This window comes from Schistocerca piceifrons, chromosome 1, assembly GCF_021461385.2.
Source record: "Schistocerca piceifrons isolate TAMUIC-IGC-003096 chromosome 1, iqSchPice1.1, whole genome shotgun sequence".
NCBI classification, from domain to species: Eukaryota; Metazoa; Arthropoda; class Insecta; order Orthoptera; family Acrididae; genus Schistocerca; species Schistocerca piceifrons.
The window spans coordinates 457,740,280-457,754,073 of record NC_060138.1 but is presented as its reverse complement, the minus strand read 5'-3'; the positions used below and the strand labels follow the sequence as shown (position 1 = coordinate 457,754,073).

General features: G+C 39.0%; 1 protein-coding gene across 1 annotated transcript in view; it reads left to right on the top strand.

Moving 5' to 3' along the window:
• The window catches only part of LOC124792692 (structural maintenance of chromosomes protein 3), a 205,756-nt gene that overhangs the window by 24,261 nt on the left and 167,701 nt on the right, over positions 1–13,794 (top strand). The window contains exons 4-5 of the mRNA XM_047257959.1: positions 6,500–6,639; positions 11,861–12,019. Of these exons, the coding sequence (XP_047113915.1) occupies positions 6,500–6,639; positions 11,861–12,019 (299 nt within the window). The remainder of the gene's footprint in view (positions 1–6,499; positions 6,640–11,860; positions 12,020–13,794) is intronic.

The window sequence follows — 13,794 nt, the reverse complement described above, 5'->3', positions numbered from 1 at the left end:
TGAACCTCCACCAGAAGGCCTTATTGTTCTTAACGTATTTTTAATTATTACAAAGCTTAAATGGTTTCTGTTAGAGCAGTGACAGTACCCTTATTGAAAAGCTCAGACTTTCTTGTTTGAAACTTTGTGTAATACTGTGTTCTTTTAATTTATTCTTTCAAGAAATTTTCGGTTATAGCATTGTTTTTGGAAAGAGGAAAAATTTGGGCAAGGATATATGCACTTGCAGTGTAATTTCAATTTAACATTCTTCGATTGTACATTTTTTGTGATTCTACACCATCAATCCACAGCCCCTGTGAAAGACCCATAAGATCAGTGCTAAAATTTTTCAGATTTTATGTTTCTTCGTAGTAAGCTCTACCTCAGTTCTAAGTTATTATTTGGCGTCTCACTTGTTTTCATCCCGTTTCCTTCCTACTGACATTTGATGTGACTGAATGAGTTGGTGGCTCCGTGTGTGGCATGGAGTTGAGTGAATATTTTAGGCTGTTGTGGAAAGGGCAGACGTGAGAGAGGAAATGCTCACGTAATCCATGATCAGCGTTGCCAGCACAACTTGCAACACTTAGCTTCACCATGCAACAATGATGCTACTACTGCTAGATTGCAGCAGCAGTGGAAAAACAAGATAGTTGACATGAAGTGTTCCGGAACCAGCCAATACTTGACAAAGGGGACCAGCCGCCACCTTTTCTAGTGCTGCTTACAACTCAGTCTCATCTTTTTGCATGTATTTCCAATGTACTGTACGCAGCAACAATATCAATTGTCAACCTTTTAAATTTCAACACTGAGTCTTGAAGAAGTGCTTGGTTATGAGGAGACATAGATTTCCAGCTAGTGAGCTTTTATTGGCTGGCGACTTGCTAAGTCATCCAACAGGCAACGCACCCACCCTACCACACTAACAAACATAAGACAAGCTTGCCTGCTGGATGTGTGAAGAGGGAGTGGCCCTCCAATGACGGGAGTGCAGATAGGGGTGAAAGCATTTTGTGAAGTGCTGATGATGTGCTATGGCACAGATGTCACTCGGAAATGGAACAAGGATTTTACAGTTGCACACTTTTCGTTTTCAAATCTGACACAATACAATAGCAACAACAACGTAGACTTCTTACATACATACTTTGCACCACACACTGTAGATCATAAAAATTGGCAGCAGTGATAGAGGACATGAAGCGATACTGTGGTGCCCGAGTTTCTTTCAAATTTACATTTTACACAGCATACAGAAATTCACTGAGCCTACATCTAATAAGCTTGTAATGTCAATTGGGGAAGTAAACCCATTTTTTTCATGTTGCTATTTCTCTCATTAAGCCTAAACTAACACTTTGACAGTGGTGAGCATCTAAAGTGTGATTTGAAAGAAAATTAAACAATAACAATGGTAGTGACAAATTTCGTCACTAAGCAGATGTCCACATTTATGCTTATGGTTTAACTACTTAGCTGCTGTGATATTTTTGTTTTAATTCACTATGTTCATTAATTTTTGCTTTTTTCTGGGTGAGCACAAAGGAAAGACCTCTCAGAAACACATCTATTTTGACATATAATTTCTGGTTGTAGCATGTCAGAAAATAGCTCGATTACCTTGTAGCCAGATATCAATTTCAATTTTATAATGAGTTTTTACTTGCTATTACACACTGATTAAATTCATTACCACAAATTATTGTATAAACATAGTGTTGTACATCTAATTTCCTTCACTTATTCAGACTTTATACAATGTATTGGAGAGGATTGTGATTTTTAATCATACAGGGTGAGTCACCTAACATTACCGCTGGATATATTTCGTAAACCACATCAAATACTGAAGAATCGATTCCACGGACCGAACGTGAGGAGAGGGGCTAGTGTAATTGGTTAATACAAACCATAAAAAAATGCACGGAAGTATGTTTTTTAACACAAACCTACGTTTTTTTAAATGGAACCCCATTAGTTTTGTTAGCACATCTGAACATATAAACAAATACGTAATCAGTGCCATTTGTTGCACTGTAAAATGTTAATTACATCCAGAGATATTGTAGCCTAAAGTTGACGCTTGAGTACCACTCCTCCGCTGTTCGATCGTGTGTATCGGAGAGCACCGAATTACTTAGGGATCCAAAGGGAACAGTGATGGACCTTAGGTACAGAAGAGACTGGAACAGCACATTATGTCCACATACTAACACCTTTTCATTGGTCTTTTTCACTGACGCACATGTACATTACCATGAGGGGTAAGGTACATGTACACACATGGTTTCCGTTTTCATTCGTTTTCATTTACGGAGTGGAATAGAGTGTGTCCCGACATGTCAGGCCAATAGACGTTCAATGTGGTGGCCATCATTTGTTGCACACAATTGCAATCTCTGGCGTAATGAATGTTGTACACGCCACAGTACATCTGGTGTAATGTCGCCGCAGGCTGCCACAATACATTGTTTCATATCCTCAGGGGTTGTAGGCACATCACGGTACACATTCTCCTTTAACGTACCCCACAGAAAGAAGTCCATAGGTGTAAGATCAGGAGAACGGGCTGGCCAATTTATGCGTCCTCTCCACATCCTATGAAACGCCCGTCGAACGTCCTGTCAAGAGTCAGCCTAGTGTTAATTGCAGAATGTGCAGGTGCACCATCATGCTGATACCACATACGTCGACGTGTTTCCAGTGGGACATTTTCGAGCAACGCTGGCATATCATTCTGTAGAAACGCGATGTATGTTGCAGCTGTTTGGGCCCCTGCAGTGAAATGAGGACCAATGAGGTGGTCGCCAATGATTCCGCACCATACATTTACAGTCCACGGTCGCTGTCGCTCTACCTGTCTGAGCCAGTGAGGATTGTCCACGGACCAGTAATGCATGTTCCGTAGATTCACGGCCCCGTGGTTTGTGAAACCCGCTTCATCGGTAAACAGGTAGAACTGCAACGCATTCTCTGGTAAAGCCCATTGACAGAATTGCACTCGATGATTAAAGTCATCACCTTGTAATTGCTGAAGTAAGCGACATGAAACGGGTGAAAGTGGTGACGATGCAGTATGCGCATGACAGTACTTTGACTCAGTCCACCGCCTCTCGCAATGTCCCATGTACTCGTGTGGGTTCATGGCAACAGCAGCTAACACACCAACTGCACCCGCTTCTCCTGTGACGGGCCTGTTACGGACCCGTTTGCGTGCTACGACCATACCTGTTGCATACAGTTGGCGGTAGATGTTTTGCAATGTGCGGCACGTTGGATGCTCTCTGTCCGGGTACCGTTCTGCATACACCCTGCAGGCTTCAGCTGCATTTCGTCAACACTCGCCATAGATGAGTATCATCTCCACCTTTTCAGAGTTCGAATACACCGTGGTCACAGTTCCTACAGCACTACACTATCACAGACGTCTGGTAACACGGTGTACTACAGTTGGTCTGCGTGCGGAGACGAATGCAGAATAACAATAGCAGCAAGTGCTACATGCGGACACTGCGACAGCTAGACCAAACCACAACAGTGCACTACAGCCACACTCGTAAACACGGTCGTCATCGTAAACATGTCTCTGCAGATGCTGCTCGCCGACCGTGGCCCGTGTTTGTTACAACACGCAACTGAACATCGGGGGTTTCAAGCGTCAACTTTAGGTTACAATATCTCCGGATGTAATTAACATTTTACAATGCAACAAACAGCACTGATTACGTATTTGTTTATATGTTCAGATGTGCTAACAAAACTAACGTGGTTCCATTAAAAAATATGTAGGTTTGTGTTAAAAAACATAATTCCGTGCATTTTTGTATGGTTTGTATTAAACAATTACACTAGTCCCTCTCCTCACGTTCGGTCTGTGGAATCGGTTCGTCAGTATTTGATGTGGTTTACGAAATATATCCAGCGGTAACGTTAGGTGACTCACCCTGTATATGCCAGTCACATGTGTTTTTGCACATTAATGTTTTCCTCAATTTTGCATTTTCCTGTTTTGTGTTTTTTAAGTGAGGGACCGTACAAAAACATGAAATAGGGGTTTCACAGTAATTTCCAGACGAAAACTCCCCCCCCCCCCCCCCCCCCCCCCCTACATTAAGAACAATACACACACCAGCATAACTGTTAGGCCCTTCTTTACCATTGAGCTCTTGCTAGGGTCTCCTGAATAGAGTGGAGTGACCAGTGATTTATACTTACATGACCATTTCCTGATCTTCTTACGCCTATCAGAAGACCATCAACAGTAGAATGCTATCAAAAGATGTACTTGTGAAAGGCAAACTTTGAATGCTTAACCACTGTGTGACGTTCACCTGCTTTATTTCTTCATTGATAGTCCTCGGTGTTGGTGTACTAAGTAATGATACTGGCTGAAAAGAGGGGGTTGGAAATTCAATACTGACTACTGTAAATGATGTAGCCAACAGGTGCACAGTTGCGTTTCACAGTTTTTCACTTTCGCTGTTCACAACACCCCAATATACACAGTTAATATGCCAGTTCACTATTGGTTAACTTTTGATAAGCCTCATTAATAGTTCGCAGGCAAACATCAAGATACTGCTGCAATAGTTTACCACTGAACATCTACGAGCAGTGAAAACCTAACCACACATTTCTTGCCTCATAATATGGTACATGTTGAACAGACACAGTCGTTGTTTTAGCACACGGCCTACTACACTTATTTCACAGTTAAGTGGATGCGTTGTTGCTGATCTAACCAATTCGGGTTTCTTGCCTGAAACTCAGCCGTGGACTGACCGACTTGGGACCAAAATTGGGCCCTTATATATCCTCACAATAATAGGCACTGAAACTACGTTGTTTGATGTTAAATTTACAGAAATTACAATTGAAACTTAACTTAATCAATTAACTGCATGTATCAAAAAATTGGTTCTTTTTAACAGTTTCTTCTACCGTGAGAGTTGGGCCGAATTATTTGTTTAAATGATGAAATTAACAGATATAGTTATGCAAACAATACTTTGGACAAAATTGGTAATTACTTTGGAAATGATTAAGGGCTGGCTTTGCTAACATGTTTTTCAATACGGCCAAATAGATCATTGAAGAACACTATTAGTTGTTCTCCCAAATGTTTATAATTATTATAGAATTTATATTTGTTTATAAGTCAACAAAAGAATTTAGGTTATGAAACAAATACTGATTTCACCCTATAATGAAAGATATAAACTAGCAATAGTCAAAATAAATTAGAAAATCAATTACATACATAAAACGAAGCACAAAATTAGATCTGGTGTTATATTATTTAAAACTGAGGGCCAACCTTCCTCTTTTATGAAAATGCAGAGTATACTCATGTATGTTAATGGCAATTAGTCAGACATGAAAAAATGAATTTTAAGGAGGCAGATGGCAAAACAAGAGGGGAAGTAAAAATATCCCAACTTGCTTTGTGTGGGAAATGCCACGGTTAGTGCCTGAGGAGAAATGAACATTTCTAGTTTAGTTGAAGAGGTAGATACCTAACTGCCAAAGAAGTGACTGCTGATGAAAAAGTTAGTTAGGACATCAGTTCCACTAGAGTAGTGTGCATGTAACAATGCAGATGGTGTGGCATTACAAAGCAGCAGTGTGGCACATGACACATTAGCCAATAGCATTATTCTGCAACATTTTGAGTTATTCCACATATGTGGTGGTTGTTTTTCTGTTGTAATGTTAATTGTGGCTAATATAAAGCAAACACAAACATTATGATAATGGATTACAGAGATTGTGTTCCGAGTATTGGAAGTTTTTGAGAGAGAGATAGAGAGAGAGAGAGATAGAGATAGATGCAGAAACAGTGTTCCCTGGAAGTGCATACCCAGTGCAGGAGTCTGTAAGATGCAGCAGCAAATACCCCCACTTTCAGAAAAAAAGTATCTTCACAAACCAAACTCTCATCCTGCTCTGCCAGGCTACACAGAAAGACATATCAATTCAGTATTGATTTGAAGTTAGGGGAATACTTGATGGGTACTGACTTGTATAAGCACCCAGGATCATTTGTTGTGAAATCTCGAAACTATTCCACCATTCATTATGAAATGAATTGAGTCAATTTCACCCATTTCCATCTTAACTCAGATCCTGTGTGTTTTCTTGTCTCTATGTGGACCACAAGGAAAGAGAATAGCTACAGCATGTGGTGTGGGACAAAGAGCAGGCTGGCAATGCTACAATGCAAAATACATCAAGCACATGTTTTATCGTGTGCATTTCACTGTGACAATGAAACTTATAAGTGTCCCTTGTCTTAAGTGGAGTTGGATTTGTCAGTGATACTCGATTTTAAATTAATCATTTTGACTACAGTTGTACCTTAATATTATGATGAATATGATTGACAGATGCAACAGACTTTGTAAATCAGAATGTCCATGGGTTTTCACTATACGTTTTGTAGGTTGAACATCCTATTGAGTATTTAAATATTAGTTGAATTTTTGATTTAATTATTTTTGTTTTCATTTTATAGCAATCCAGTTCGTGTTGAGTGATGAATTCTCTCATCTCAGGCCAGAACAGAGGCAGGCTCTCCTACATGAGGGTACCGGTCCACGTGTTCTGAATGCCTATGTAGAGATTATTTTTGACAATACCGATGGACGACTACCAGTAAGTCTGTACAAATTTATATACTTTTTTTGACATAAAATTGAAATAATAACCGAAGCATTAGATGCCACGACTTGCACATAAAAATCACTTATGTATTGTGACCAATTGTTAATGCAAATGGTAACTTCAAAGCCAAAAGTGCAAATGTCTTGCATAGATACAAATTGCCAACAAATAGATATAATAATCTGTGCTGGCTGCATCACAGACTTCATATATGCAGTTGTGTACCTGTGCTATGTACAGAAAACAGATGTGTTTTTGAGAAATGTATTTCATGCTACCAGGAGTAAAGTTGTTATCTTAAAGTTGTTCTGGAATAGAAAATAGTGTTGGAATAGAAAACTGTAGCAGTATTGTAGGAACAAATATAGTGTAGGCAAAAAGTATACGCAATTCAGTTTGTAGAGTTGAAATTCTGTAGGTAAAGCTGTCCTTAAGTTTTTATGTTTACCATTGCTGCAAACATTTTAGTTCTATTTATTTGGTAGCGAATTACAATTAATTCTACTGTTGTAAAATCCATTAATGGTAAATGAACATCTAATGTAGAAAGACTGTATCTCTGTGTGGCAGTTATTAGGAGGTAAAGCCAGTGATTCAAATAAACGTTATATTTTGATGGGATAGTTGGCACGAGGCAGTACAACGGATGTTCAGACAGTGTTCACTGCACATATAAGTACTGTATTGATGTTCATTGTGTGGCTCAGTTGTTTTATGGCTGGAAAACATGTTTTCTATCTGTCTACCATACAGTTTAGTGATTTTGTACTTATCTACATGTTGCAATACCCAGTTCAGTAGATCTTGAAATGGCATCACTTAACAAAGTGTACTTACACCCAACATTGTTGTACTTGATAATGACTTAAGGCTGAAATCTGATAGTTATATAGTTTGTTCAGTCACACGGCAGCAGTATCATTCAAACATTCCCAGAGATTGGTCAGTACTTTTGGCGTGAGGTAACAGTGTTGATGCTATGAATAGTTATCTAAGAATGGAGCACTCATTCATCATTCTGCCTCTTAGTGACAGTGCATAAAGACCCACATCTTGATCGCCTCACCAAATTAGCAGTCATTGCTGAAGTACAGCCCTAATTAGGACCAGTGTTGCACTAACAAGTACTGTTTGTTGGAAACTGGGCTATGTGCAGCAGTATCAGTTAACAGTCTTCCTGTTATCACGCAACCCACCTAGAATAGTGTAGAACGGGGAGCAACTGAAGGGTTGAATGGCACAAAGTTTTGTTTAGCAATCACAGTGGATTCTGCCTTCATGTCAGTGATGGCCACTAAGAGGTGTGCCATTGGCAAAGGAAGCAGCAACTATCAGAACATCAGGTAATAACTACAGGAATAACGTGGACATCATGTTTTGAAGATCCATAGTTTTCAATAACCATATATCTATGTAGTTAGTCGAGGGAAAGCTAAACAGTGTACATCCAGAAATCGTTTGGCCCTTTGTGTAGATGCTCTTATGGTGTCACTTCTCACTGTAACAGGCACACTTTCTGAGATGATGTTAACTCTCCTGGCCATCACAGTTACCATCCTTGGCCCCCATTGAGTACAAGTATATGTGGGATATGGCATCTGGTTGTTCTCCAGTGTTGTTTCTGCAGCACATTCATTATAAATGTGATTGTCAGTATTTAGATTATGGGTGGACTAGCAGTCCACAGGCCGGATCCGACCTGCAATTGGTTCCAGTTCACCCCACATAAGAAATTTGTGGGAGAGAGAGAGAGCAAGGCATTCGCTCGGGGTATATCTGTCGACACTCGGCTGATTTTTTTGTTTGCAGCTCATGACACAGACCAGTGTCTTTCTGTGCATGTGTGCAATGCTATTTAGCCGCCTCGGGATTTGGACAACAAAGAGAAACATGTTTCAGATCTGAGCATGAAGCTATGGTCTGTGTTGAGTGGAGAGGGAGCAAACAGCTTACCACCTGGAAGGAATTTTGGGAGAAGTGTTTTCACCTCTGGATCAGTACTGATAACTCAAGCATACTATTTACTGCTTACTCTCTATGTCTGTGCTCCACATTGATAGATACAGGTGTTGGTAGTTTGCAACAATGGCACAAAAATTAGACTACTCTTAAAATGCATCGATTTGAACAATGGCAGCAGAGGCCATGACTTGGTGAACAAACTAGTCATCTGTTGTCATTTCACGCATTGAGTTCTGTGCTAGTCGTTTGTTAATTTTGTGCAAGAGCTTCCGTGCATTTTCACTTAGTTTGTTCACAAAATGTGTGGCATTAAGAAGAGAAAAGTAGATACTGGATATCACCAATTCCAGGAGAAATGTACGGGGGATTATTCCTTTACCATGTACAAAGATAAACTTGTTTGTCTGTTGTGTAGTGAATCACTATCTGTTATGAAGGAATATAAAGTGAAAAGGCACTTTTTGTGAAACACATCGTTCAACGCAGCTTACAGGGCAATTGCGGAAAGACAAAATTAAATTTAAAATTATCAGTAATGTTGTTCCATGAGCATTAGTTTTACAAAGCCCCTCACCCTAATTCACCACCAGTTCAAACAGTATTATGATGACCTATGCTCTGATCCTGAAAAGTTAACTTACTATTGTGAAGTGGGATGGCTGGGCAATGGCAAAATGCTGAAACATTTTTATGATCCCTGACAAGATATAGAAGGTCTTGTATGGCTATCAGAGAGAAACCAGTAGCTGATGTAAATGAGCTTTGTCATTAAAATGGCTTCAATTACAAACTCTAGACACAAGGCCAGTTAGTTCATGAATTATACGACCATCTGGAAGCTTTTCAGGCAAAGAAGCACTTGTCAGAAATGTAGATATGAGCTGAAAACATATCGTTTTCCAACAATATCTGCTCAGGAAAATGTTAGTTATGTTATATATGCTTATAAACTGAAATCCTTGTTAATGCATTTGGCCACAACATTTTTTCATGTGAGGAATGCAGAAAGCACTTTTGCTGTATTTACTTATCCAATAAATTGGGACATAGAAAAGGCAAAATTCCTTCAACTGGAACAAATAAAACTTCAGGAAGATTTTTCTTTAAAGTCGAAATTTGAATAAGAACTGTGGTCGAATCTTAGAATGAAGAAAAATATCCCCAACTGAGATCGTTGGCAGGAAAGGAACTCTGTCTTTATAGAAGAACATACACTTGTGAGCAATTTTCTCTCTCATGGAAGTAAATAAATACATATGAGGTTATCAGATGGCAATGTGAAAAAATACTTTAAGACTCTGTGTCAATGATATAAATCCAGGTATGAACACCATTGTATTAAATATTCGGGCTCAGAGCGCAAATTAACCTGCAGAATTTGTGTGTTCGGTGTATTGTATTTAGACAAAAGTTACAGTGTTTCACACGAGTCTCTACGCAAGATAATATTCATGTGTTCTTGAAGAGGTGCATTTTGAGGTACACGTTATTTCATTGACTTGTCAGGAAGCAAGGCACTTCTCCTCCTCCTCCTCCTTCTCCTCCTCCTCCTCCCTCTCTCTCTCTCTCTCTCTCTCTCTCTCTCTCTCTCTCTCTCTCTCTGTTTTTTTCCCCGAAGCCGTCATATTTCACACATTTTGCTGCCCTGTATTCTTGTGTTTAGTTTTGAGAGTTTCTATTTATAACATTCATTTTCTGGAAAAGGCATATATTGAGGTACAGTTTATTGCAGTGGTCTGTCAGAAAGCTTAGCACACAGTTTAAAAATATATTATCCATAAACTTCGCCATTATGGTTGCTGTACCCTCAAACTTGTGTGTTAGGAGCTCTGTTACCATGTCACTTGAGTCCTGCTTTCTTATTGGCTGTACAGTCTGTAAAAGTTTTAGTGAGCTCTGCTATCCTGGTTTGAGCACTTTCAGCAATTGTGTGCCGTGCTAACAAAATAAGATTCATACCTATCATCTACAATGCTAGAAATGCCACACGGAAGTTAAGCAGCTGTCACATATTCAGTATTATTGTCAGTATATCAATATCATGATTGTCTGAGGGCAAGAAATATTGATGAACAGTATTGGTGCGTACCAAAGTATTTTCAGCATTATCAGCATGTATTATCTGAGTGAAGGCAGTATTTTCAGTTTGACGTTCTGTTGTTTGCTTTTTCCAGTTTGATGTTTAATACAGTTGATATGTGCCAAGGTCAAGTCATTTAGAGTTTAAATAGTGGAAATGAGAACACTGTATTATGGCATTTGTACTTGTTAATTTAAAACAAACAAACAAAAATTTCCCAACCTAGTACCGATTAGCTGGGCTATGCTGCAGAGAAGGGGTGTGGTAAGACCCCTTCTCTACAGCATAGCCCAGCTAATCGGTACTAGGTACCAACTAATGTTGGTTGCCTTACCCCTTATCTGTAGCGTAACCCAGGTAGTTGGTACTAGGTAGGTAGGTTTTTCTTGGTTTTGAATTAAAAAGTATGAATGCTGTTAAATAGTTTTTCAATTTTCACTTGATAGGGACACTGCTAGCAAGTCACTTCTGTTTGGCTCTTTGATGAATTCATAATGTCTGCAGTGTCAGATTTATACAATGTCGCAGTATTTCACAGTTTTCGTTTTCCTCTCAGTGGTATCAATTTTACTGTTTTCTGGGTAAACATAAAATGAATGTACTCCCGAAACACACACGTTTTGAGGCATAATTTGTTGGTGTGGCATATTGAGAGACATGTCCCATTCATATAGGCGCATTACTCCATAAACATTTATGTCACAGAAGCTATAGTTTTGCCTTTATGCATGTCCTGTGACAAGGTAGCCCACGAGCTTAAGTAAGTATGCAGATTAGACCTGCGGGTAACAAAAGGTTGCCCACACCTGATATAGATTATTACAACTGTCGTATAAGCTAGTGGTAGTGGTGTAAAAATAGTGGGGCCCCTTCAGTAAGTCAAAATCATGTTCCAAGGACAATATAATGACTAAAAGCAATTGCTTATTTGGCACAGATTCAGAAATTTTGTTTATACATGAAATAATAGCTTCACAGACTCGGGCTGTTAACTTCCAGCATGTCATCCTAGTGCTGTCACAGAGAACTTGCAACAACAAACTAATTTCAGTGACTTACACATAGCATTTGCTTGATTTTCACTTGCTCCTTTCTCTAGTATTATGAATTTTTAATTTATAACGCAGCACCGTTCTGTATATTGATGCAATGTTTGTATTTGTCTTGCAGATCGATAAAGAGGAGGTATATTTACGTCGGGTGATTGGAGCTAAAAAGGACCAGTACTTCTTAAATAAAAAAATAGTACCAAGAAGTGATGTGATGAATTTGCTAGAATCTGCTGGTTTCTCACGTTCTAATCCTTATTACATTGTAAAGCAGGGAAAGGTAAGCAAGCAAAGGGGGGAAAGAAGTGTTATACACTAATGCAATTGTTTATATGTCATTATAAAAGTTAATGTGCAATATTGTAGTAAACAAATCTCTCTAAACACAGTTAGTAACTACAGACAGGCCAGTGAAATAATGTCACAGTGTGTCAATTGCCCAAGTACAAATATCACAACAGAAAATTGTAGAGCCGCTACTGGTCCTTAGTAGTAAAGTGTCAAAAAATGTTGACAGCTTCGGGGGATTGAAACATACTCTTTTCATAATAAAAAAGAAAAGGTTTGGAAACATATGTTAAAACAAAATAAAGATTATGATGTTCCAGTATTGTGATGCATATTTTAATGTGTAGGTGCTTTTCTTACCTGCATGTTAAGGAGGAGAGTAGACTCCACAGTCTTCAAAGACTCTTTGTGGCAGTAATCTTTTCATTGCCCTGCATCTTCCAAGATGTGCCATGTACTTTTGACCATAATGTTCCATTTTGTGGGAGTAATACTGCCCAATGCCTCATGCACTAAAAATGCGACATCTTTATACTTAAAACTTTTATTTCTGTCTGTAACTTACGGTGTCACCTGAGCCCGCATGAATTCTGTTGCATTGAAATACCAGTGGTATGGTGGAAGACACAACACTTTATGATGATTGTCTTCTGCAATTTTGTCAATGTCTTAAATGATAATACATGATGTATGCTGTTTCACGAGTTACAACAATTTTGCCTTTTACATTTGCTTATCAGATAGATGCCGTTCTTGTCTAGCCAGTCCACAATGACACTCTTTCTGCTGCTGCATGTAGGGGCTTTGTTTAATTAAACAAAGTGATATGGTGCATTATTAAATATGATTGTGGATTTCTTTCCTATATTTGAAAGCAAAGAGTGTACGAACCACATTTTAATTTTGTTGCCATAATTCTTTCGTAGTAGCCCCCAGATTTCTTTGATGTAAACAACAACAAAACATTTGGAGCAAACCCACAAATTGTTCCAGTGTATATAAAAAAAAAATGAGCTCACTATCTTTTCCTACTGGAGATTTCGTTGTCCCTCGCACAGTGCAGCCCACACAGTCAGCCTTTAATGACCAGCATTTATCCATGTTTTGTCCAACCAAAGCAGCTTCTTCCAGGTGATGTATTTTTTGTATGTGTAATAGTCAGATGGTGCCCTCTTGAAAATTATGAAGTTCCATCATTTTAGCAGCATACACTCTGGTTTTTACCGGGGTCAAAAAAACAGCAGTTTGCTCTGATAGCTCTGCACCACACTTGTCCCTCTTAATTTTCTACACAGAGGTTGTTCCAATTCTCAGTGCTGCAACAACTCAGGGGCTCGCTGTTATGCCTTTCTTCCTCAGAATAGTGTTGTATGAGGATGGTATGAAAAGTTCTATAGTTGTCAACTCCGGCTATCAGTTCGTTTTTTGAAGTGAATCTTTGTCAACCAAGAAAAATTTTCAGTTTTGGAAAGAGATGGAAGCCTGATGGAGCCATATCAGATGTATAAGGCGGGTGTGGCAACAAATCATACGTTAGTTTGAGTAATTTTGCCATGGTGATGGCACATGTTTGTGGGCACGCGTTGTCTTGATGGAAGATGACTTTCTTCCTTGCTAAACCTGGCCTTTTTTCGCGTATCTTTCGTTGCAGTTTGTCCAGGAGGTTAGCATAGTATGCTCCAGTGTTTTTTTTTTTTTTAATGTTTGTTTCCCCAGTGGGGAGATAATCTACAAACAAAATCCCCTTTGCATTCCAGAACACTGATG